Below are 27467 nucleotides of genomic sequence, written 5' to 3'. Positions count from 1 at the left end.
GGCATGCTGAAAACTGTCCCACAAACTTTCTGAACTGTTTTTTTTAATAAGGTGGAAAAATACAAATCACATTTAGCTATGGTTGTTTGTTTGTTTGTTTGTTTTTTCTGATATGTTCTGTGGGTTTTTGAGGCAGCTCAGCTTTCACAGGCCTTAGCCTAGAGAAAACCTCCAGGAATGCTGACAGGTCCAGTTGCTTTTTGCTCTGTTGCAGAATGTCAGGAGTGTTCCATTCTTGAGGCTCATAGCTGATGCCAGGAGGAGGAATAGTGTCTCTTTAAAGATGCCTGTTGAAAATCATTAGCAGATTAAAGAAGGTGAAGGCATTTGGACTCAGATTCCACTTAAACAGATCCACATAATAGCCTAGTATTTATTGAGCTCTTACTTTGTGCCTGGCATTGTGATAAGCATTTTACAGGGTCTGTCATCTATACTGCTAATGATGGAAAATCTGAACAATACCTTAATCCCCAAAGGCATGTGTTGTTTATTTAATAGGAAGTCTGAAGTTTGACATTCTAGTCCTGTCATGGCAAGATCAATAGTACCATCAAGGAGAAAGGTTCTTTCTGTCTTTCACTTCCATCTTCCCCAGTGGGTTGACTTTCATCCTTGGCTTCACAGGATGGTTGCCACTGTGCCAGACATCACGTCTACATTAAAGGGAAGAAGTGGGAGGGACAAGTAGGCACCAAGAGAATTTCTCTTTCTTACATATTCCTTTTATGAGGAAGTGAAATTTCTCCAGAAGCCCCTTAGCCTTTATCTTATCAACCTCATTTTGTGGAGCTGGGGCACATAGACATCTCTGGGTACAAAGGAGGCCAGGAAGGGAGCATTTAGCTTTCATAGTTTCAATTGGGAGGCTAGCAGAAGGGGATTGGAAATGACTATTGGGTTAGTCAATCAACAGTGTCTGCCTTATATAGATTATTTATTTAACCCTCACAATAACTCTGTGAATGGAAGTACTGGTATTATCCCAAGTTGGCAAATGAGGTGATCCCCTTCTCCAGGGAATCTTCCAGACCCAGGGATCAAACCCTGGTCTCCTGCATTGCAGGCAATTTCTTTACTGTCTGAGCCACCAAGGAAGCCCTTATATTACAAAAACTCTGTGAATGGAGGTACTGATATTATCCCAAGTTGGCAAATGAGGAGATAGTAATTAACAGACTTGCCCAAGGTCATGCAGCAAATAAGTGGTCTAGCTATTAGCTAGATGGTTAAGAAGACAGGTTATTGAGATAGAACACCGTCTAGGGTTTGAATCCCCGTTCTACTTTCCAGTTCTATATACTGGGAAGTTATATAACCTCCTTCTGCCTCAGTTTTCTCACTTGTCAAATGGGGGTAATAATAGTTATCCTAGGTTTATTGCAAGGATTAAATGACTTACTACTTGAAAAGTATTATAGTATTAATGCCTTTTAATAAGCATTAGAGAAATGTTAACTAAGAAGCTGTGAAGCAAGCATCTTCATTTATAGTAACTCTAAACTGTGAAGAAAGCTGAGTGCTGAAAAATTGATGCTTTTGAACTGTGGTTTTGGAGAAGACTCTTGAGAGTCTCTTGGACTGCAAGGAGATCCAACCAGTCCATCCTGAAGGAGATCAGTCCTGGGTGTTCATTGGAAGGACTGATGCTGAAGCTGAAACTCCAGTACATTGGCCACCTCATGCGAAGAATTGACTCATTGGAAAAGACCCTGATGCTGGGAAAGATTGAGGGCAGGAGGAGAAGGGGACGACAGAGGATGAGATGGTTGGATGGCATCACAGACTGGATGGGCATGAGTTTGAGTAAACTCCGGGAGCTGGTGATGGACAGGGAGGCCTGGCGTGCTGTGATTCATGGGGTCGCAAAGAGTCAGACATGACTGAGCGACTGAACTGAACTGAACTGAAACTGGAAATAGCCCACCTGTGCACCATTGGTAAAATGGATTAATAAATCGTGGTGCTACTGTGCTACGCTGTACTGTGCTGAGTCACTCAGTCATGTCAGACTCTCTGCAACCCCGTGGACTATAGACTGCCAGGCTCCTCTGTCCATGGAGTTTTCCAGGCAAGAATACCGGAGTGTATAGCCATTCCCTTCTCCAGGGAATCTTCCTGATCCAGGGATCAAACCTGGATCTCCTGCATTGGCAGGCGGGTTCATTACTACTGAGTCACCATAAGTTGGTAATAAATTGTGGTATATTCATGCAATGAATGCTATCAGCAATAAGAAATGATGAGTTGTTAAAACACAGCAACATGAGAGAGTCTCATAGTGAGTGAAAGAATCCAGACAGGAAAGAGGACACAGCGTATGCCTCCATTGATGTGAAGTTCAAAAACAGGGAAAGCTAATCTCTAGTGATGAAAGTCAGAACACGTTTTCTTCAGAGGATTATGTCTGTGAGAAAGTATGAGGGAACTTTCCGGGGTGCTGGAAAGTTTCTGTATCTTGATCTTAGTGGTGCTTATGCAGGTATATATATATGTGTGTGTGTAAAAATTCACTGATTATGCACTTAAGATGCATGCATTTTATTATACATAAGTTATATTTCTATTCAATATTTTAAGAGGACATGAAATTTTTTTTTAAAGAAACTAGGAATCATAACCATTTATGCAGACTGGCATCTTTGTTGAAAACCCTTAGAAGAAAATGTTGGCAGGAAGAGAAAGGAGGCCCACCAATATCATGGGTCATTCGTCTTCTCTGAGAAAGTTCCCACAGCCCAAGAAACTTGCTGTGAGTCATATTCCCAGTCTGGGAGATGCATCTGCACTGGAGCCATCGCTGCCGTCTCGCCTGACTCCTAGGTGATCAGTGGTCAGCTTTGGTGGTGAGACAAATGGGAATGCATTTCATGGGTATTACCCTGTGAGTAGTCAGGTTGCCTACAGATTCGCCAGTCAGAATGCCTGTATGCGTCAACCTGGAATTCCCCCCACCAACCAGGACTGTCCTGTCGAGGGCAGATTTCCAAGAAGGCATGGATGGGGCACCCACTGAGCTGGAGACAAGTGTTGGGGAGAAGGTGTCAAGTACGTTTAGGCTGAGAAAGCACCAGGGTGGCCGCAGCTCTTTGGGTAATTCCTAGCCTCCCAAAGGTCCTCTGAAGGAAACGGTTCAGAATCAGAGCAGACCGATACTACAGACTTTCTTAAGTTCTGCTGCTTCCTAGTGGCTGCAGGGTATGAGAAATGACTTGATTGTGATTTGGACCTAGGGGGTGGAGGTGGGCCGGGGAAGGCAAAGGAAAGGGTGTGACCTTTGACCAGACGAGAAACCACTGCATTTTGTGACACCTGAACACAAAGACTTTTTATTTTTTTTCCCTTTTCAATTTCACGTGAGAAATTTTTTTGGAAATTTCAGTAACCTACTGAGCAAACAGGAGAGTGATGGGGAGCTGGATTGGGCCCCTGGACCACAGGGTGTGGCTCGCAGTGGGCATGGGGAGGAGGGACTCACAGCCTCAGCTATGGGTCACCAGAGGAGGGGCTGTCTTTGTTTAAAGCCAATCACCACGGATCACTGAAGATGCTCCCTGCACACTCCCTCCCTCCCCTCTGCCTTAGGAATGCCTGAAAATCCCTTCAGAAAACCAAGGTCTGGAGGACCAAAGCCTGCCCACCAAGGCTGCCTGAGAAACGAGTCCGGGTCAGCCTCCATCCTCGGTTCAGTTGAGCCCAGGTCCAGCTTTGGCCGGCACTGCCCCAGCACACCCTTGGTCCCCCAATGTCCGGTCACCAGAGGGATCCCCCACAGAAGGCTGCAGGGTCTGGGTGGAGCACAGGCTGGGCCACAGACATGACGTCTCAGTCTGTAACAGGGACGCGTTCTCTGTATGGGCCTCTGAGAACACGCTTGCCCTGGGCTCCACAAGTGTTGGGACTAGACCCACTGCAGAAGGCAACACTGTTGTTCAGAAGATCCCCCACGACCTGAAGGAGGTATCAAGTCATTTTCCTCTCCCATCCCGCTATCCACCCCGTACCCACCTTAACCACAAAGCAGCCGAAGAGAAGGCACTCGCCCCCCCACATCGTCTCTCTCTCCAGCTCGCCACCCTGAGACACCCCAATATGGCTCCTCCAGAATTTCGGGTATCTCTTGGCATCTGTGCTCAGCACTGCCTCCTCCTAAGGCCAACCACCACAGTCTACCCCTAACTTAAAGATAATGACTTTGGGGGCGCATTTGACTGACAAAGAAAGACAGCTGTGGCTCCTGGTGAAAAGAAAAATTTTTTTAAATGATGTACTGTATTTTTTCTTCCCCAGAAAGCACAGCTTTCTTCACAAATGTTATTCTGTCAATTAGCATGCACAGCCCCCACAGGGAGCTTGGTGATAACATGAATCCAAATAGAGAAGCTGAGTCATACTCCATGTCTGCGGGTTCCGATTCAGTGGCTGGAAAACAGAAGGTCTATTCCTCTTTTGGGACTAGAACTGGATCTCATTTCCACCAATGAAACTCTCAGGAGGATGTGGCTCTTCTCCTTCAAATAAGCGTCTTCTTAAACACAGTTTGATGGCTTTGGGGCATATACATTCTGTCTAGACATACAAGAGCTCTCAAATACCATATGGTTGGACCAGACTCTGATTAGTAATGGTTTTGCAGATGTTAGATGAACCTTCTGGAGTGTTGGGTACCCTTAGCAGCCCAACCAAACACAACATGAGGAATTTTTGTCAGTGTGAGGAATCCGAACAGTAGCTTTGCTCAACCTAAGGACTGATGTTGAAGCCGAAACTCCAATATTTTGGCCACCTGATGCGAAGAGCTGACTCATTTGAAAAGACCCTGATGCTGGGAAAGATTGAGGGCAGGAGGAGAAGAGGACGACAGAGGATGAGATGGTTAGATGGCATCACCGACTCAATGGACATGAGTTTGGGTAGACTCCAGGAGTTGGTGATGGACAGGGAGGCCTGGTATGCTGCGGTTCATGGGGTCGGAAAGAGTCGGACACGACTGAGCGACTGAACTGAACTGAACTGAAGCAACATTAAGACCTAGCTTATATGTTAAAGTATACATATTGTTTTAAGATTCTTTTGTACTGTTTCTCACTCAAATACTTGCTAAAGTTTAGTCCATTCAGTGCCAGGATGGTGAGGCCTGCCTGTGTTTGGGCCAGCTGATTGACAGGCCAGCATTTCAAAAGCTGGTGACTCTGGTCTATATCATGCACAAAAAGAAGACATCCCTGCTGTTTCCAAAGTGAAAACAAGCAAGCAAAAAGTATGTTTAGAGAGCCATTCAAAATTTCCTCGGAGCTGGTTGTTTTTATGGAGCTTAAAGACAAATCCAAATGAAGATGCATTTCTGCTATCAAGGCCCAACAGATAAGCCAGAGAGCATTTTCATTTTTCAACAGGTAGAAAATCCAGGATTTTACTGAATATTTATAGAGCACTTTCTCTGCCGGGAACATGAACAGCATGCTGTGATCGCTGTTATTAGGGTTCCCAGTCTGGTGGGAGACAAGAATGGGGAGAAACTACTCAGTATAATGTGTGCTATGATTAGCCACACAGAGGAGAAGGGCTCATTCAAGTTGGGGAATCTTCATAGAGGAGGTAAAGCTCTAGAGTTCTCAGGACTGGAGAAGAGAGAGGGAAGCCAGGCTGGGAAGAAGTACAGACTCAAAGGCTGGGAGGAGGAAGACAGCCGATGTTTCAGAAATGCACACTGATTCAGACTGCTAGAATCACAAGGCTCACCAAGGGTGGGGTTGGGAGACCATCAAAGGTGTTGTGTGCTGTGCCGAGGAGTTCACAGTTTATCCTGAGGCCATTAGAGAGCCTACAGCAGGATGAAAGAGGAAGAAAAAGGGTCACGTGGTCATGTAATTTTTTTAAAGCCCTCTCTAGTGACCCACACTAGAGAATGTATTAGGGGAGATAAAGGAAAACTGGTGTTTATTTGCCTTTACAAACATGGGGCCCAGGCTTCAAAGACATCCTTGCATTTCCCAGTTCGATACAGTGAGATGGTTATAGGATCAGCCTGGAGCCAGACAGTTTCAGGTTCAAGCTCCAGCTGTGCCATATTCTAGCTGCATGACCTTAGGGCAGATACTTAACTTTTCTGATCTTCTGTTTTGTCATCTGTGAAACCAAGATAACAATGGATATTAGGCTTGAATGGGATGATGCATGTGAAATGGTCAGCACAGTGCCCTTCATGGTATCCTCAGCTCATTCTATCTTCATTTATATGTTTATAGTTGACCTGCTATTATGGATCAGATAATGAGGATATGTGAGGAGTAAATCTACTACAGCCCCTGCTCCATGTGAATCTTAGATTCTAAAGGGAGTCACGCATTAAACAAAGCTTCCCGTAAGCAAGCATGTAGTTACGTGACAGTTTCAGTGCTGTGACGTTAAAACACAAGATGCTCTGAGCACGTAAGGGCTTGAAGCTGGAGATGGAGGCATGGAGGTTGGATTTAGCAGGAGAATCAGCAAAGGCTCTTAAGCTAGCGCTGGCAGGATGAACAGGAGAATCTCAGGCAGGCATGAGAGGGAGAGCTGTTTAGGCAGAAGGAATCGAGTACAGTGAAAAGTCTGATGTGTTTTCGGGTCTGGTGGGGAGCAAGGCTGAAGAGGCAGACTGTGCTTGGATCCCAAAGAGCCTTCTAGATCTCAGTGGGGTCTTGGAGTTTTATCTTCTATGCAGGCTTCCTTTCCTCCCCTCAGCCCTGCAAGGGGAGTGACATGGTCCAGTTGGTCTTGACTGTCAGCAGTTCCTTAGCAAGCAGACCTTCAGCAGGACTGGGACCTCTGCCAGGCAGGCCTGGCACGGTCCCCCGAGACCGCGGGCAGAGGCACCCCTCGGGCTGACTTGGCAGCACAGGAGAGGGCTTGACTGTGTTTTGATCAAATTTCACCGAATTTGCCAAAGCTTTGTCACATGTTTTCTCGGGTACTTACTTAACAAGCCAAGGGCAGGAGAGGACATGTTATGGGGGGTGGGGGGGGGGTGGGGGGTAGAGAACAGGTGAGCAACACAGGTAATCAGGCCACCTGGGACTTTGGCACTGGCCCAGTTTGCCGCTCACAAGACCCAGGAAGAGACGCAGTTCAGGGCACTCCTTGTCCACCGGCCGCCAATGCTGCCGCCCTATGTTCTTGACACCCAGGAGGGCAGGAGGCAAGAGCGCATGTGTGGAATGCAGATGCTCTACCCTGGAGCATCTTGTAATTCCCCTCAGTACCAGGAGACTTGCCTGCGTGTCCCAGCCATCAGCAGCCAACCTCTCCTCCTTAGCAACGCCAGAAATCCCAGCTCAAGTCAGACATGGTTTTTTTTGTTTTGTTTGTTTTCACACATTAAAGGACAATATACAATGGAAACATAATCTATCCAACAAGAGTCTGCTTTTCTTCTGAGCAACAATCTGTCAGCTAATCTTCTTCTTCTTCTTCTTCTTTTTTTCTTTTTAAAATTTATCTATTTATTTAAATTGGAGTATAATTGCTTTACAATATTGTGTTAGTTTCTGTTGTACAACAAACTGAATCAGCTATGCGTATACACATATCCCCTCCTTTTGAGCCTCCCTCCCACCCCATCCCCTATCCCACCCTTCCAGGCCATCACAGGGCACCGAACTGAGTTCCCTGTGCTATACCGTGGTCTGTCATGCAGAGTGAAGTGAGTCAGAAAGAGAACAACAAATATCGTATATTAACACAGATGTATGGAGTCTAGGAAAATGATATTGATGAACCTATTTGCAGGACAAGAATAGAGACTCAGACATAGAGAACTGATTTGTGGGCACAGAGCGGGAAGAAGAGAGTGGGACAAATTGAGAGAATAGCACTCTTGGCTGTTCTTGCAACATAAAACTTTTAACCTGACCAAACTTCAGGAAGGACTTCCATTTATACATTTACAAGGAAGCATTTCAGATTAAGTCATACTTCTAGCCATCATACCCCTGGATCTCTCGCTGCTGCTGCTGCTAAGTCGTTTCAGTCGTGTCTGACTCTGTGCGACCCCATAGACGGCAGCCCACCAGGCTCCTCCGTCCCTGGGATTCTCCAGGCAGGAACACTGGAGTGGGTTGCCATTTCCTTCCCCAGTGCATGCGTGCATGCTAAGGCGCTTCAGTGGTGTCTGACTCTGTGTGATCCCATGGACAGCAGCCCACCAGGCTCCTCTGTCCACTGGCGTTTCCAGGCAAGAACACTGGAGTGGGTTGCCATTTCCTTCTCCTCTCTCACTTGAGCCAAGTATAAGAGATTTCCTTCCTTGAGTCACTCCATTTCAGGCATTGAGCCTGTTACTTCCTAGTCAGGGACATCATGTGTGGCAAAGTCACCTCTAATTTAGAGAATAATGGATTCAGTGTCTTCATTCTATTTACTCTACCATTTTCTCAAGGAAACATTGGAACTGATTCTTTTCTTCAGAGGAAAGTGGCTCTACTTTGGGTGGGAAAATGTATGGAGCACTGCATTATTTGGGGGGGATTTTTTTTTCTTTTTTTTTTTTTCATTTTAATGACTTCTTTTGAAGTATAGTTGATTTATAATATCCTGGTAGTTTCAAATATACAGTTAAGTGATTCAGTTATACATATATCTATTCTTTTTCAGATTCTTTTCCCATATAGATTATTATAAAATATTGAGTATAGATCCCTGTGCTGTATAATAGGCCCTTGTTGGCACGTTATTTTCACTTCTTGGCTTATTTCAGCATGGGCTCCTCCTTGCTTACTCTGTACTGAGAGTTGCTAAAGTATGTTCTACAGGCCTCTTTGAGGTCTTTCCGAGACTAGGCACAGTGTGGTGGTGGGGAATTCTAATTCTGAGCCTGTCTCTACATGATTTTCTTCAGGCAACACTGCCCAACATCCCCTCTTAGATGTGTAAGGTCAATTACATCACTTCCTATCCCTGTGTCTGTTCTCTCATTCATCCAATGAGGGGTCGTAATCATGTGTCACCTAGACCTTCTCTATAACGCTAAAAATAGTTTTGAAATCCTGGGATACTCCTTAGCTGTTTGACTTAATCAATTTGATATTCCTATGAAAACAAAAGTCCTACATATGAGAAAGCAGACATGTTGTTTTCTTAGACTGTCTTAGTGATTCTCAGTGTTGAAGCCAATGTGATAGCATTTGAAGTTGGAGCTTTGGGGAAGTAATTAGGATTAGATGAGGATGGAGCCCTCATCATGGGATTAGTGTCCTTATAAGAAAAGACACCAGAGAGCTTTCTCCATACCTCCCAGCAGATACCGAGGAAGGGCCATGTGAAGACACAGCTAGAAGGTTGCCACTTACAAGCTCAGATGCAGCGCTCTTGCCAGAACCTGAATTGGCCCACACCTTAACCGGACCTCTCAGCCTCCAAACTGTGAGAAGTAAATTGCTATTGTTAAAAGCCACTTAGTCTATGATACTTTGTTCTGGCAGCCGGAGCCAACTAGGACAGCAAACATTCTCTAGGGTAGTCATGGCACCTGAGCTTCGGATATCTTCAACCTGAAAGAAGACCCACCCTCATGTACTCAGAGTAATATGGAATGTACCGTCAAATTAGGCAAATCAGAGGCTGTGATGCCTTGTTCACGTGAAGATGACCAGTGTTGGCCCGCACTTTCTATGCATTGTTGTTTGTTAGGGGTAAGAATCATCTGAACTAGACCATAAAATACTTTAAGTGCTAAGTAGGTAGTCATGGGAAATGAACAACCACTTCATTCCTCTTTGGAAGCAGGAAGGGCAGGAGTTATGAAAGTATATTAGTCAGGGTTAAACAAGAAAATGGGTGTCTCCAGCCACCAAACTTATTCCTGAAACATGTCCTTCTCAGCCCTGTGATGACTTCCATAGTACAGCTTTTAGTTCCCCTGGAAATGACAGTGCAAGTGTCACCCTGAATATCATCATATACTTTAATGGCATCTTGTGTGTTCTCATCCTTTCAGAACCAACTCAAATGTCATCTCTTCCGTGACTTTTCTAAATGTCATTTGAAAATGACTTTGTATATTTTTGCATTCCACGGTCCCCGTACAGAATCTATTCATCTTTTCTTGGGTCTCCCATTGCAACTTGCTTTTACTTCCATAATGTGTTGATCATATCATATTACACAGAGTTGGGTGACCTTTCTGTCCTACTAAATAAGGAATTCTCTGAGGGCAAGGTCAGGGACATAGAAACTACTCAATAAAAGCTTGAATGATTGAATGAAGTTGTGCTCCTTCGTATATAATAGATGACATTGCTCATTCGTCGCAGATTTCCAAGACTGACTTAGTTGCCAGACAAAATCTCTGTCTACTTCCATCTGCACATCTATTATATGATACTAAACAGTAGTTAAATGTTGTCCCTTCTTTTTGACCTCAGAATCTTTAATGAGTCACGGGAGCTACAAGGATGCAGAGCCAGTAAGTTCTAAGGTCATATAAGAAAATTCAGTGTTTTCATAATATTTGTCCCAACTATTGCTTTGTCCCTGTTTCAAAGACCTCATGACCTGCATTCATCCTGAAATTGTTGAGACTTCACAGCTGCCAAGAGTCCACCACAGTAATGTGGGAGGTCTGTATCCCTGTTTACTAAAAGAGTAGCTCTCCTGTAGTTTATGGTCTTCCCAAACTCCATTTAAATAAAATGAAACCAATTACTTTGACAACAACCCAAGTGTTCAATTCACTTAAATATTGAGAAAACTGTGTTTTCTGGTTAGATTCTGTAGCACAACTTTCCATCAGTACTGAGCCCGTCACACAGCTGAACGCCTACATCCCTCTGCATCCCTCTTTTCTTCCTTCCTCTGTGCTAACATCTAGCCCATGTTTTTTTTCCTTATGAATCTTGATCATGTTTGGCTGTTACCTAATACTACCCCCAAGGAAGTCACCTCAGAGTTTGGAGAATTAAATAGTTGCAGGCCTAATAAGACATTACGCTTCCCAGGTGGTGTAGGGGTGAAGAACCCGCCTGCCAATGCAGGAGACGTAAGACATGAGGGTACAATCCTTGGGTGAGGAAAATCCCCTGGAGGGGTCATGGTAACCCACTCCAGTATTCTTGCCTGGAAAATTCTATGGATGGAAGAGCCTGGCAGGCTACAGCCCATGGAGTCACAAAGGGTCAGACACAACTGAGTGAGCATGCTCGCACTAACAAGACACTAGGCATCCATGTATGCATGGTAGAAGGACAGAGACTGACAATTTCAGCAAGGTTCCTACCTTCAGATAACAGCAGGTAGGCAGTTAGACCTGGGCAGCCATGGTGGATGTGGCCATACCCACTGGTGTATAGAGAGGAGTAGGGAAATGTTGGGGTATTTTTTTAAAATAAAGTTCTTAAGTTCGTTCATTTTTACACTCTCCTTCTTTACCCCCCTACTTTTTTTCCCCTCCCTTCCTCCCTTATTTCTTTCCTTTCCCACAAGTACTTAGTGAGCAGTTACAATGACCTAGGCACTCTCTAGGCCTAGAGGAAATAACAGTGTGTAAGACCAGATCCCTGCACCATCATGGAGCTTACCTTCTGGGAGAAGAGAGCTATAATAGGCAGATAAATAATATGTAGTTTCAGGGAGAAGCTATTTTATTTATTAATTCTTTGCAACCCCATGGACTATACAATCCATGGTATTTTCCAGGCCAGAATACTGGAGTCGGAAGCCTTTCCCTTCTCCAGGGGATCTTCCCAACCGAAGGATCAAACCCAGGTCTCCTGCATTTGCAGGCAGATTCTTTATAAGCTGAACCACAAGGGAAGCCCATTTTATTTTATTAACTTGATGAAAAACAAAAAAAAAAAGCAAAAGATGTGGTGGTTCCTCAAAAAAATTAAACATAGAAACTTGTATGTGTGGTGATTTAGTCACTAACTCATGTCTAACTCTTGCAATCCCATGGACTGTAACACGCCAGACTCCTCTATCCATAGGAGTTGCCAGGCAAGAATATTGGAGTGAGTTGCCATTTCCTTCTCCAGAGGATCTTCCTGACCCAGGGATTGAATCTGTGTCTCCTGCTTGACAGGTGAATTCTTTACCACTGACCTAATAGATCAAAATGGAATGACTAATTCCATTTGGGGGCATAGACCCCAAACAATTGAAAGCATGGTCCCGAACAGATATTTGTACACTCATATTCAGAGCAGCACTATTCACAATAACCAAAAGGTGGAAGCAGCCCAAGTGGCCATCACTGGATGAATGAATAAACAAAATATGGTGTCTACAATGGGATATTATTTAGCCTTCAGAAGGAAGGAAATTCTGGCATGTGCTATAACATGGGTGAACTTTGATGATATTTTGCTAGTAAGTGATAAAAGTCAGAAACAAAAGGGCAAGTATTGTATGATTCTATTTATATGAGGTACCTAAAGCAGTTAAATTCAAGAGATATAATGTAGAATAGGGACTGGGGAGAGGGGAAAATAGAGAGTTATTTTTTTCATGGGTACAGTTTGGGAAGATGAAAAAGTTCTGGAGATGAATGATGGTGATTGTTGAACAATAATGAAAATGTACTTGGGGCCAATGAACTATACACTTCAAAAATGCTTAAAACGTTAAATGTATATGTTAACACTAAAAAAATTTTTTTAAACCTTGGAAAAAATAAGCAAGGGGCTTAAATAGAAATGACTTTGGCTAGGACTGTCTGGGAAGATTCGTCTAAGGAGGAGGTTAACATTTGAATAGAGATTAACTAGAATGATGAGAACATGGAATGATGACATAAGGAAATAGGTTTGAATTTTCTTCTAAGCATAACCTTGGGAGGGTTGCGATAAGTTTAAATCAGTTTGATTTATCACTTTAAAATATTACACTGGCTGCTATGTGAAAAGTAGGCTGAAAGGAGGAAATCTGGGAGCTCGCAGACCTATTAAGAGATGGTGGCAGTTGTCTAGACAAGTGACTGGTGGCTAAGGTGATGTTGAGATGATAAGGGAGGTGGTGAGGAGTGACTGGATTCAGATCTGTTTTCAAGGTACAGTCATCATGATTTGCTGATGGTTGGATGGAGGAGGGGCAGTGAGGGAAAGAGATGCATTAAGGATGATATCTGGATTTTTAACTGAGTAACTAATCAAAAGGCCTTGCCATCCACTGAGATGGAAATGACTAGGGGAAAAGCTTGTTGGGAAATGGTCAGGGGTGTGGCGGGGCAATCAAGAGATGTGCTACATAAAAAGTGAAATCATAAACTCGGTGTCTAGCATAGTACAAGTACATAGAAGCCATTTATTAAATACTTGAGTGAATGAATGAAACTGAATGGGATAAATGGAGGTAGGGAGGACAGAAGAAAGGAAACTAATTCCAAAATTTTACAAAATATGAAAAAATTGGCAAAACAACATGAAGGTAAAGACCCCAAGCTCAAATTTGGGAGAACCAGGTCCTAGTCTCAGAAAATATTTCCAAACTTCAGATTCCTTCCTCTTCTCAGCTTTTAATTGGGGACCTCCCCCTTTCTTCTTTCACAGGAAATGTGCTCACACCTTTGTTCGCCCAAGTGGGCAAGCCCATAACCCTTGCATCCCTGGGCCAGGTTGCAGAGCTCAGAACCCTGAAGCAGGGAGCAACCAATCAGTGAGCACCCATGGCAAGGAAGAGCCAATCAGTGAGCTCCACCAGCTTTGCACTTCCCCAAACCCATCACATAAGCTGGGCATCCCCGCAGGCCTTGTGGAACAGCCCCTTTAACAGTCCAGACAAATTCTCATAAAGTCACTTCCGCAGAGTGTCTCAGAATTTAAGGGCATGGCTTTAAGCAAGCAGAGACAAGGCTAGTTCACGCCATGTATTGGCTGAACTTGTGCATACTGACCCACTAATTGCTCCTGCTGAGCTTTCAGGCTGGTTCCTACTGATGGTCACCAAGGGAGGAGAGAGCAATTAGTGGGATGAAAATATTTTTAAAGTCACCTTCACAATTACAGAGGCACAGTGTAAAATGAGAAAGACCTGTGAAAATACTGTAACACAGCCTTGCCATGCACTTTTTCACACATTAACCACTTTTGTCCTGGCTCTTCTGCAGGGCTGAGGCTACTGAGCGTGTCTGCATCCATCCTCTCCACTGACTCTCTTCTGCCAGAGACCACCCCACCGACAGCCATCTGGACCAGCTCTCCGCAAAGCCCTCCTGCCTCCCCTTCCAGTGGCCCACCCAACAGCTCAGTCCTCCCAGATTCAACACTGGTCCCCACATCTCCACCCACAAAGAACATCTCCACAGAGCCCAGAGAAGAGCAGTCCACCAGCCCCACCTCCAACTGGGAGGGCACAGACCCTTCCCCAACAAGCGGTGGGGTCCACTTAACACCCACGCCCGAGGAACACAGCTCAGGCACTCCGGAGGCCGGCGTGCCCACTACGGGATCGCACCTGCCCGCTGAGTCTCCCACACTCACCTCCCCTCAAGTGCCAGCCTCATCACCCTCACCCCCATCAACCTCTCCGCCTGAGGTTCCATCTGCCTCCGTCAGCACCAGCCACAGCTCTGCTGAGACCAGCGCCGAGCCCACAGGAGCCCCAACCACACCAGAGTCCCACACGGAAGGGCACAACTCTACCCACACGCCTACTTCACATGCCTCGGCCGAGTCAGTGCCCGCGGAGGCCACGCCCCAAGCAACTGTGCCCGCCAAAGTGACCTGTATACTGATAGACATGGAGACCACCACCACCTCCCCTGGAGTGATCATGCAAGAAGTGGAGCATGCGCTAAGTTCAGGTGAGTCTCTGGCTAGAACACGTATCCTGGACCACACTGAGATGCTAAGAATGCTATTCAGTTAACCAGTCACAATGGACTGAATTTGAATTTTGGAGTGCAACACCTGAGCTGAAGTATAATTCGCAAGAATTTCCACAAGTGCAAACTTTACTCTCCCTTAATAGTTTCCCCATGATAGTTCATTAACTCTGGCCAATCTGTATGGTTTGTCTTCACATATGTCACAGGGAATGTAAATGAATGAGGCTGGGTAAGCTAAGGGTTAAAGCTTACTGACTTTGGATGGAGCTTCCTAGGTTTCAGTTCCAGCTCCTGACCTTGAGCAAGTCACATCATCTCTTTGTGCCTTGCTTTTCCTCATCTGTAAAAATTGGGATAAAGAAGACTCGATCGTACATGGTTCTTGTGGAGATTAAATGAAATGACATATATAAGTGCTTACAATAGTTCCTGGCAGGGAGTAAGTACTCAGGAAATGTCAGTTGTTATGACTGTGCTCGATGTTTTAATGCCCTGTTTACCTCATGAAAACAGTTGAAGAAAGTAGAGCGCAGGTGGAGAGAATGCTTGTTATTTCAAGTCACTGATATATTTCGTGAGAAAGACATAAATTCTATGAAGCATCACATTTGTTTTTATTCTTCCAGCCACTCATAAAGTTGGTATTAGTTTTATCTTGATTTTGCAATCTTGGAAATTACGACAGAGATTTAGGGTCTTTTCTGAGGTCACATGCATCTGATATTGAGGTGAAATCTGTACCCTTTGGGGTATTGGGCAGGAAAAGGCCTTAGTGGGAACATTTAGCTTCTTGATTAAGAAACAGTGAGTTAAGAACAGCCAGAAGGTGAAAAAGGAAAATGAAGCTTTAGCTCCTTGCCTTGGTAATCCTGCCAGGGGCATAAACTCAGAGGGGAATATTTGTGACTGAGCGTGTCTTTGACACAGGACCAACTAGGGTCAAAGAAGTGGTTGTGACTGAGGAGAAATTAACATTTTCGAACAAGCAATGAACAACCACTGTGAATGGAAATCGTGGTAAACAGTGGAGATAGGGAGAAACAGAACTAAGATTGACAAGGCATAACAAGCTCTTCTCATAGAAGAGCTCATAGTTTACTAAGGGAAAAAGTCCAAAAGAATTGCAAATTCTTATTTCAAAGGTCCAGCATATATCCGTGAGAGTCCCAACCAGAGCCAGAGATATTAATATAATCAAACTGGGATAAAGGAATGAATTACAGAGTTACAGCGGGGGCATAAGAAAACCACAGGGGAGCGTAATTGCAGAGCTGTCAGGCCTTGGAGGAGAGAAGGGTAAACCAGAACCCAGAAGGTGAGTCCTGTAGAACAGACCACCGTGGGAGGGGCAGTGACTCAGATGAGTGGCAAAGTTAACTCAAGGTTAACTTCTGGAAGTGAAGGGGATCAGTGCTCTGCCCTCTCTCTCCCCTTGCCCTCTGATATACAGCCAGATGCCAAGGACGAGAAGCCCACTGTGCTCCATACGATCAGCCTCCTGGAGGGCGGGTCAGAGAGCAAAGTGGAGAAAGGTGGAGAGTGGATCTGGAAAAGCGAAAGGAGGAACTCACAGTTCAGAAATCGCTTCCTCTGTCCCCATTATCATCCTTTTTGTACCTGCGGCTAGCACTTGGCACATTGCATTTAGATGTGTCCTTTCAAGAATTCGTCTGCCAATGAAGGAGACGTAAGAGATGTGGGTTCGATCCCTGGGTCGGGAAGATCCCCTGGAGAAGGAAATGGCAACCCACTCCAGTATTCTTGCCTGGAGAACCCCATGGACGGAGGAAGCTTGCAGGCTACAGTCCATGGGGTCCCAAAGAGCCGAACTGAAGCGACTTCACATGCACGCGTGTTCCTGTCTTTGCTTTCTGCCACACCCCACTTTCTGTCCCATTCTTTCCATGCTCCCAGCTGCCATGAGCATCTCGAGCCTGGACTTGGTACCTGGACCAGACTGGGTATTGACTCAGTCCCTAACAAAGGTGATATCCAAGGACAGGCTTGCCGCCTGTGGTCCTGTCTCTTCTCTTTCCTAATTCAGGCCTCATCACCTCCAGCATGACATTGTTTCTTCAGTTTTCTAACTAGTCTCCCGTTCTCCACTCTCCACTCTCTCCTGTTCTGCCCTCTTCAGGGTACCGTGGATGTGATGGACCAACATTCTGAGCACCTACTCTGAGCTTGGCATGCAAGAATCTCCCTAATCTGACACAACCTACTACTTTATTCAAGTCCCCCTTATTTAGAGGGAAGATTATCTAAGACAGACCTGTTCTACTCTTCTGGCTTGTATTTTAGACCATGTATCTTGGTTTCCTCAACTCACAGCCAACAAGGCTAAGAGACAAAAAATCAGTGACAGAGCTGGGTCATGCACCAGAAAGTTCCAGTTTTAGGGAATGTGGCCCCCAGGAGGAACTGCAGAGTGAGTGAATGAAGGAATGATTGAATGGCTGGAGGAGAACGTGTGGCAGGTGAGAGGAAAATCCCTGAGCATGGCCAGTATACATTTCCTAGACCCAAGGGGATTTATCCCTTATGACCTATTAAATCAAAGAATATTTATTTTGCATCCACCAGGACCCTATGCTTGATGCAAAGAAGTACTAATAAGGAGAAGACCTGTCCTCTGAGATTTTATAGTTTTGTAGTTGTTCAGTCACCAAGCCGTGTCTAACTCTTTATGACTCCATGGACTGCAACACACCAGGCTTCCCTGTCCTTCGCTATTTCCCAGAGTTTGCTCAGACTCATGTCCACTGAGTCAATAATGCCATCCAACCATCTCATCTTCTGTTGCCCCCTTCTCCTCCTGCCCTCATTCTTTACCAGCACCAGGATCTTTTCCATTGAATCAGCTCTTTGCATCAGGTGGCCAAAGTATTGGAGCTTCAGCTTCAGCATCAGTCCTTCCACTGAATATTCAAGGTTGATTTCCTTTAGGATTGATGGTTTTATAGCTTAAGTTAAAAGAAAGAATACAAGTAACACTTAACACCACTTCTTTGTTTCTTTTTTTTTTTAATATAATGCCATTTATTTAGAACACCTTTCATTTGAAGCGTGGTTAATTACCCATATTTTATTTACCCCAGTGCAGGAAGCACAATGAGGCTAAGTGACTGCATTTCAGACTCTTTTGCTGACCATGAGGGCTACTCCATTTCTTCTAAGGGATCCTTGCCCACAGTAATAGATGTAAATGTTCATCTGACTTAAATTCTCCCATTCCCATTCATTTTAGTTCACTGATTCCTAAAATGTCGATGTTCACTCTTGCTGTCTCCTGTTTGACCACTTCCAGTTTACCTTGATTCATGGACCTAACATTCCAGGTTCCTATGCAATATTGCTCTTTACAGCATCAGACTTTACTTTCACCACCAGACACATCCTCAGCTGGGCATCATTTCTGCTTTGGCTTAGCCTCTTCTTTCCTTCTGGAGCTTTTTTTCCACTCTTCTCCTTATTGGACACCTACTGACCTGGGGGGTCTCATCTTCCAGTGTCATATCTTTTTGCTTTTTCATACTGTTTCATACTATTCATGAGCTGTAGGAGAGGAAGGGGGTTGGGACCCAAGGAGAAAACAGGGCATGGTAGATTGAGGTGCTTGTGTGCTGCACCCATCTGGGTTCCACAGTTACAAGCACAGAACTTGCTCTTGTCGAGGTCTCCAGTCCCCTCCACATTGTCACCTCTGGGGGTTAATTCTCAGTCCTGGTATAAGACAACCTAGCACTGGACATGGATGGTCGCTGCCCTTTCTGAAGCGCTGTTTCCACTTGACCTCCGAGACGCCTCTCTCTTGGTTTGTCACCGACCTGGCCAACCACTCCTTCCCAATGCCTGTGGCCTTACTTCACCCCCTCACCTTTCTACACTGGATCACCCCAGGGCCAACACTGTCTTCCTTTCCCCCTAGCTTCTCCACACTCCTTCTCTCCCCACACTCCCCGCACTATGACCTCATCCTGCCTCCTGACTGAAATGCCATCCACATGCTGATAACCCAGAGATGTGAAATTCTATCCCTGTTTTGTTTCATTGAATTAAAGACATGTCAACACCCAGCTGTCGATGAACTCCTGGTCTCCACTTGGGAGGCTCTTGGGTGGCTCAGATGTCATGTGGATCAGGTGAAGTGCTAATTTTCTCACCCCTCTGTCCACTCGTCTCTCAGAAACCATGGGCTAATCCTAGACTCTTTTCTCACATATGCTGCATCCGATCTCTCAGAATTTCCCCTCATCCCGCTGTCCTCTCTCACGTGTGGGACTTGAACACCCTGTACTCACCACATCTTCACCAGAGAGATGCTTCTCAAGACCCAGGACAGATCCTGTCCTCCTTGGCTTTAACACTCTGTTTGCTTGTGTTTACTTTTAACTTTTTAATTTTATATTGGAGTATGGTCAGCGAACAGTGCTGTGATAGTTTCAGGTGCCTAGCAGAGTGACTGAGCCACATATATACTTGTATCCATTCTCCCCCAAACTCCGTCCCATCTAGGCTGTCACGTGACATCGAGCAGAGTTCCCTGTGCTATACAATAGGTGCTTCCTGCTTATAGCAGTGTGTACCTGCCCATCCCAAACTCCCTAACTCTCCCTTCTCCCTACCCTTCCTGGTTGGTAACTATAAATCCATTCTCTAACCCTGTGAGTCTGTTTCTCTTTTGTAAATACATTCATTTGTATCATATATTTTTAGAATCTGCATATAAGGGAAGTCATATAATATTTTTCCATCTCTGTCTGACTTAACTTCACTCAGTGTGACAATTTCTAGCTTCATCCATATTGATGCAAATGGCATTATTTCATTCTTTGGGCTTCCCTGGTGGCTTAGATGGTAAAGAATCTACCTGCAGTGCAGGAGACCTGGGTTCGATCCCTGGGTCGGGAAGATCCCCTGGAGAAGGGAATGGCAACCCACTCCAGTATTCTTGCCTGAAGAATTCCATGGACAGAGGAGCCTGGCAGGCTGTCCATGGGGTCGCAAAGAGTCGGACATGACTGAGCAACTAACACACACACACACACACAAAATTCCATAGTATAGATGTAATGTATCTTCTTTATCCATTCCTCTGTCAATGGACATTTAGGTTGTTTCATGCCTTGGCTATTGTAAACAGTACTGCAATGTACATTGCGGTGCATGTATCCTTTCAGACCATGTTTTCTGCAGATATATGATCAAGAGTGGGACTGCAGGGTCATATGGTAGCTCTATATTTAGCTTTTTAAGGAAGCCGCATACTGTTCTCCATAGTGGCTGTACCAACTTACGTTCCATGTTGGTGGGGATGCTTGCACTTTTAAATCAGAGTAAAACCCGAAGTCTGTATCGTGTCTGCAGTGCTCAAAATGCCCTGAACCTGCCATCTCTGCCCTCACCTGCTTCCACTTCCATCAGCAAGCACACTGGTAATCTTATTGCTTCTTGAACAAACCGCAGACACTATTGCCCCAGGGCCTTGGCACTTACATTTTCCTGTCAAGTCTTTAAAGGCTCCCTCCTTTCCATCAGGAAGGACTTTGTTTAGCTGTCATCTGCTCAAGAGGCAGATACCTCCTGATACCTCATACCCCTGTCTGAAATAGTAATCGCATCAACATGGGTCCCTTTACCCTTTGCTACTTGCCTTTTGATCACTTACCACTTTCTGACATTGTCTCATTTGTTTGGTGAGTAGGTGTCTGTTTTCTGCCACTAGACTGTCAGCTCATGAAAACAAGGATGTTGTTCACAAAGAGGAACACCCCAACCCCTGTAAGTTACACTCCTCAACCCCTGAAACAGAGCCTGACATGTGATAGACCCACAGTAACATTTGCTGAATAAATGAATGAGTCAATCAGCCAGTACCAGAGAAGCAATTTAATCTCTCTGAGCCTTGGTCTTCTCATCAATGAAACGGAATAAACATAGCCTCCAAGTGATGAGGTTATTTAAAAGTTTAGTTGAGACAAGAAATATACAGCATAGTGGCTGTTGAGCAATGGCTCAGTTGATGCCTGTGCTTGTTATTTTACTATTATTTACCACTATCAACATTATGATTATTGTTATTATTCTGCTGTTGTGATTACTATTATCATTGTTACTGTCTTTATCATAATGAAGAATGATATTATCTTCAACAAAGTCTTATTGAACTTTCACTGGGAATTAGGCCTCTGGCCAGGCAGTGGGAATTTGGTGGTGAATAAAACAGTCACCCCGCCTTGTGGAGTTTTACAGTGTTGCATGGACACAACATGGCGAGTAGCCTAAGTCTGGTGGATCCTAGGATGTGTGGAGGAGGACACTGCAGAAGAAGAGGAAGGAAGATTTTAGAACCACTGTAGCAGGATGAGACAATTACTTGATGAGCCACTGATGGTCACCAGTGGCTTTGGATGGTCACTGATGGCTTTGGATCAGGGGAAGAAAATGTTGAGCATTATACTTTAAGAGTACTCAACTGGTAGGAGTACATATATGTAAATTGCAGAGAGTTCAGGACTGGAAACTTGTAGACCAGTTTACACCTGGCTTCTGGTTTGCCATTGACACTGACAGACCATATCGCTTACTACTGTGACTTTAAGAGCTCTTCACTATAAAGTGAATACAAGAGAGACAGTCTTTCAGGGGTTGTGTGTGTGTATGTGTGTGGTTTTTTTTCTTTTCTTTTTTTTGGCTTACCACACCATAAAAATTGTTCATTAAAATCATCCTAAGCAGAGGAAATGAGATTCACATTCATATGAAATTTACTGAGAATTTACATGTTCCAAAAATGGGCTAGTGATTCACACAGATTATCTTCAGAACATTCAGAACCTTCTTATCTTCAGAACATTCCAGTGAAGTGAGCTGGATGGTATCTGTTCTTTTTTCCCCCCAAGTTTTATTTGTTTATTTATTGGCTGTGGTTGGTCTTTGTTGTTGCACACAGGCTTTTTCTAGTTGGAGCAAGTGGGGGCTGCTCTCTAGTTGCGGACTGAGGGCTTCTAATTGCAGTGGCTGCTCTTTTTGGAAAGCACAGGCTCTAGAGTACCGATTCAGTAGTTGTGGAGCACAGGCTTTGTTGCTCCACCGCATGTGGGGTCTTCCCAGACCAGGGGTTGCATTACAAAGAGGATTCTTAACTACTGGACCACCAGGGAAGCCCGGTATCTGTTCTACAGGTGATTAAGTTGGCCCAGAGAGGTTAAGTGACTTAAGCTTTGACTTGAGTGACTTGGCCAGGATTCAAATTAATTCTTCTGAGGGACCCTAAGTCTTCCTTCCCCCATACCCATCGTACTTGAATTCATAGAAATGAAAAGGTTGTAAGGATCCATGGCCTCCAGACCTGGTGTGGAAATGAGCCACATGAGATGTCAAATGCCCAGTGCTGCCAGCTGGGCCTGAGGGGCAGGAGATGGGAGGAGAAGCTCATGGCAGCTGCAGCCATCCCAAAGCATCTGTGCAGAGGGAACGAGTTTCCAGTTTTGTGTTTCAGTTTTTGTTTGGCTTTTGAAGGAAAAGAGAGCTGTGGTACGTTACGTGTGGGTCATCTTGTGTTATTAAATCAGAGCTCTTCAAGGGTGAAGACTGGGACTCTTACATGTTTGTGATGCCCTGAACTAGACTGAGTGGTGCCATGCAAAAGCTTGAGGGGCAAACTGATGTTGCACACCAAATTACACTCAAATCGTCCCCAATTCCTACAGATGCAAAATTTCAAATTATAGTCCCTGTGCTTGTTGCAGACTGGATATTCTCTTTTGTCTGTAAGATCCAGGTGGCCACTGGTCTTAGTCCATCCTACGCTTTCCATTACAAAGAGGACTCCTAAATGAGAAAATGGGTGAAGGCCTTTGAACTTTAAATTGCTAGTCTGACTCCGTATCTATTCATTATGAACTGTGCTAATAAATACCCTGAAAGAAAGGACACCAGGCAGGCACAGACATCTAATCCTCTCTGCATCTATACCTACGCAGGACTTTCAGTTGTCAAAACACCTCTTTATTCCAGGCTAACTCTTAGGATGAAAACAGATTTGAAAAATGAGTTAACTCCTAGGAAAGGGGGAAGAATTGTTTTTAAAGTATACATAGAAAGATTCTAGGGGTAAAAAAATGTATCTTATAGTAAGTTAATGACCAGTATATTTAGATGATATATTCAAAGTATATAAGGGAGGAATGATGATTTAACAAACAAATATAAAATAACGTTAAACATTTATTGATCAGATTCTTTCGGATTGCTCAGAATGCATCAGGGAGCAATAATCCTAAGAAAGTATTGTATCTACCTTAGGCTCGATTTTACAAATATTAAATCCTGGTACATGCCCAGGCCTGGTGAATGGCACCAACGTCTTTCACTTCAATCCTCCATCACCGAATCCTGTTGGTTTGAACTCTTAATAGGTCCCAAATTCATCCACTTCTCACTCTGGTTCTCATCTCAAAGCTCCCATAACCCCCCTGTGATAGCCCCTGACTGGTCCGTTCATGTCCTCTCCTGCACCAATCTACCATCTTGCTGGTTCTCCACACAGAAGCCAAAATGATAATTAAACACAAATCTGATCAAAACACGTATAAGCTCACTATCACCAACATCCCAGCCCCTTTGGGGCATCCACTGCTCTTAGGATGAAATCTACAAGCCCCCCAGAGCCCCAGCAGGGGCAGGGCTCTGCCCACCAAGCCTGCCTCATCTCAACGCCTACCCCTCCATCTCTCCATCTCCCATGCCAGCTCTCTCCTGGTTCTATGTACCTGTGACTCTCCCTCTTGTCACAGGGCCTTTCTTAGCCTGGATGCCTCTACCTGGAACCTTCCCACAACATGTCATCACTTCACCCAGTGAATTCCAATTCACTCCTCAGGTCTAGGTTCAAACATCTCCTGTTCAGGAAGTCTCTGCTGGGGCCCCCAGTCCAGCTCTGAACTGTCACAAATTCAGTTGTTACAAACTTACAATTCAGTTCTTTGCTTATACATTTACTTGTGTGGCCCTTTGTTCACAGCTTACACTGCTTTTTCAGGTACATGATGGAATGGGTGTCGTCTGTTTGGGCTCATAAATATATCCCCAGCACCTAATAGTGTCTGGCTCAGTGCAGATGCACAATAAATGTTTGATGAATGAGTAAATGAATGACTTTTAATGACTAAATACCAAGACAATAAAGATGTATATTCACTTCACCTCATAAATTCTAAACTTTGAATTGAAAATGAAGAGAAATTAAACATTTTTACATTATCTTAATCTGTTTTGTCTACTATGAAAAAATACCATAAACTGAGTGATTTAACTACAAATATTTATTTCTCACAGTTCTAGAGCATGGGAAGTTCAAGACCAAAGCACCAGCATTCCTAGTTCAGAGCTGAGGACTTACCACTATGTTATCCCACGGCAAAAGGGCTGAGGGTGCTCTCTGAGGTCTGTTTCATAAGGACACTAATCCCCTTCATGAGGGCTCCACCCTCATGACATACAGACCTCCCAAAGGCCTCGCCTCTTAATACCATCACATTGCAGGTTAGGACTGTAACATGTAAGTTTGGGGGGTACATATAAATGTTGGGATCCTGAAGACCTGTGCACACCCCTCTAATACACCATCATCGCTGTTGTTGTTCAGTCACCAAGTCACGTTCAACTCTGTGGCCCCATGGGCTGTACCCACCAGGCTCCTCTATCCTCCGCTATCTCCCAGAGTTTGCTCAGATTCACCAGTGAGTCGGTGATGGTATCTAACCATTTCATCTTATGCTGTCCCCTTCTCTTTTTTCCTTCAGTCTTTCCCAGCATCAGGGTCTTTTCCAATGAGTTGGCTCTTCACATCAGGTGGCCAAAGTATTGAAGCTTCAGCTTCAACATCAGTCCTTCCAAGGAATATTCAGAGTCGATTTCCTTTAGGATTGACTGGTTTGATCTTCCTGAAGTCCAAAGGACTCTCGAGAGTCTTCTCAACACACAGTTCAAAAGCATCAGTTCTTCAGTGCTCAGCCTTCTTTTTGGTCTAACTCCTACATCTGTACATCATAACTACTGGAAAAACCACAGCTTTGACTGTATGGACCTTTGTTGGCAAAGTGATGTCTCTGCTTTTTAATACATTGTCTAGGTTTGTCATATATTTTCTTGGTCTCCAAAATCACTGTGGAAGGTGACTGCAGCCATGAAATTAAAAGACACTTGCTCCTTGGAAGGAAAGCTATTACCATCATTATAGACGTGTAAAGGGCTGTCTGCCTCCATAATGGGGTCCTACTCACCCCATTCCTACCATGCTGCTCTTTTCCCATCATGCTCCCTCCCGTCTTTGGTCCCCGTGGATTGCAAGGCTAACAAGAATATGAATTGGTTTAAGCCCTCAGTCACATTTTTTTCTTTTGTACCCAATTCTTTACACTTTAGCTAAACCTCTAAGCTTGCTTGGAGTTCCCATAAGGAACTCCAACTGTCAGATAATATTTTAGATTTTAAAATATTCTGAATTCTACTACTTTTATTTCTCCTTTGGTTTACTTTTAATTTTTTATTTTCATTTTTTAACCCCCAAAACATTTTGTATTGGGGTACAATCAATTAACAATGTTGTAGGACTTTTAGGTGAACAGCAAGGGGACTCAGTCATACATACACATGTATCCATTCTCCTCCCAACCCCCCTCCCATCCAGGCTACCACATAACATTGAGCAGAGTTCCATGGTCTATACAATAGGTCTTTGTTGGTTATCCATTTTAAATATAGCACTGTGTACTTGACCTTCCCAAAGTCCCTAACTAGCCCTTCCCCCACAGCATCGTTTGTTTACTTTTACTACCTAAATCTTAATCTGACTTTAAAATATTTACAAAACATCCTTTGAAAAATCTATGGCAAGGTAATAAAATCAGCTAGTTACCACTGATGTTGTTATCTAGTAGCAATGTAACCCCATCATATATTTTAATTGTCTTAGTATCACCGTTCATTACATTTGGAAAGTTTGTCTCCATGGAATACTTTCTTTCTTTCTGCTTCATATATGTTCATCAGTCACATATGACTAAATGAATAAGTGATTTTGGAAATGCTTCACTGAGGACACTGATTTAGCTTATAAGCACAGCTGATATCATAAATGAATCTATGGCTTGTTGGCTCATTGGGAAAACTTGCTGGAATATTCTGATTCCATATCCAGACTGAACTCTTACTGTAATCTTCTGAATCAAAGGAGCATGTTTTTTTGGTTACAGAATGCTAACAGGAACATGAAACTAGGTCAGTACTAACCCACTGTCTTGATCAGAAAATGTTCTAAAACTCCCACCCCTGTGTGTTGAGTCAGGAACATTGCATTCAGAGAACACATGATGGATGCTAAGTTGACATTGTCCTCAGCATGCCTTGCTTCTCAGGTCCTGGGAAAGAAAAATACTAGCCAACAAGAGACAGCATTTTATTTTACAGTAGCTTGCTTTTGCCATCAGACCCACAGCCTTCAGGGATAGAATGCAGGTTCCAAAACTTAAGGTGAACTTAGGTTAAAGTCACAAATCTCAGTAAGTCCATGGAAGTGGGCCATCAAAAACATTTTGCCATACCTTTGTTTGGTGAAATTATGGGGTCATTTCCAATCCAAGCTCTAGAAGGGTAAAAATGTTACTCATAGTACAAACTTTGGCATCAGACTGCCTGGTTCAGATCTCACCAATGCCATTGGCTGGATGGAAGACCTGGAAAGTTTATTCATCACTGAGTATCACATTTTCCTCATCTATAAAATGAAGATAATAATAGCACTCACCTTATAGGATTCTTTTTAGGATTAAATGAGACAAGTATACAAAGAGTCTGTTACATATTTAGCACTAAATCAATGTTAGCTATTATTATTATTACAGTTGGGTGTCTAATTCTCAGTGTAGATACCAAGAGTTTGACTCTTCTAGACTTTGACTTTTTTTAACTTGAAAAAAATAAAGTGTTTGTAAAAACACCTCGAGATTCCCCAAAAGGATTATTACTATAAATATTAGGTAGTCAAGATCTGTTTAAGCACCTGTTGATAACACAGTTCAGAAAAGGATAATCCATAAAGTGTGAAAGAGAAAAGTAACTATGTTCACACTGGAAATTAGTAGTTCTTTCATGAAACTTGGAAAATCCAAAGTAAAGAGGTAAAGAGTGCAAACAACTAGAGATTTCTAGCTGGGAGAAAATAATAAATTATGGAGAAGAAAAGACACAGAAGCTGAGCTTGAAGGATTTTGCCCAGGCTCCACTTGCACCTGATGGTGAAGGATTAAGACCTAGAGCACGCCTTCTTTGCTTAACTGGCATCAAAGTTTGAAAATTACTTTCTTGGGAGCCTGAGTATGGGAGAAATTAAAACTTGGTAAAATACAATCTCCAAAAGCAGGTTCCTACCTGGCCTTAGTGATTAATTACATGGAGGCAAAGCTAAATTAACTAATGGCTCCAGAGAGATCCTCAAGTTCTTGGGCTGCAGTAACTATACTGATGTCACTGCCCTTGGTCAAGGTGTTGAGACAGGTGACCTGACACTGACTCTGCTTCCCAGCCAAGAGTCATTTTTCCATGACAGGCTGGCATACTATTTGGCAAACAGGGTTAGAGCTCTGTCTTGGGCCCTGAGAAGCTCCTC

General features: G+C 44.0%; 1 protein-coding gene across 1 annotated transcript in view; it reads left to right on the top strand.

The window, feature by feature from the left end:
• Positions 1–27467, top strand: part of PARM1 (prostate androgen-regulated mucin-like protein 1) — a 124072-nt gene that overhangs the window by 64133 nt on the left and 32472 nt on the right. The window contains exon 2 of the mRNA XM_061145785.1: positions 14078–14773. Within this exon, the coding sequence (XP_061001768.1) occupies positions 14078–14773 (696 nt within the window). The remainder of the gene's footprint in view (positions 1–14077; positions 14774–27467) is intronic.

This window comes from Dama dama, chromosome 6, assembly GCF_033118175.1.
Source record: "Dama dama isolate Ldn47 chromosome 6, ASM3311817v1, whole genome shotgun sequence".
NCBI classification, from domain to species: Eukaryota; Metazoa; Chordata; class Mammalia; order Artiodactyla; family Cervidae; genus Dama; species Dama dama.
The sequence above is the reverse complement of the archived record's forward strand: the minus strand, read 5'-3'. Positions and strand labels throughout refer to the sequence as shown.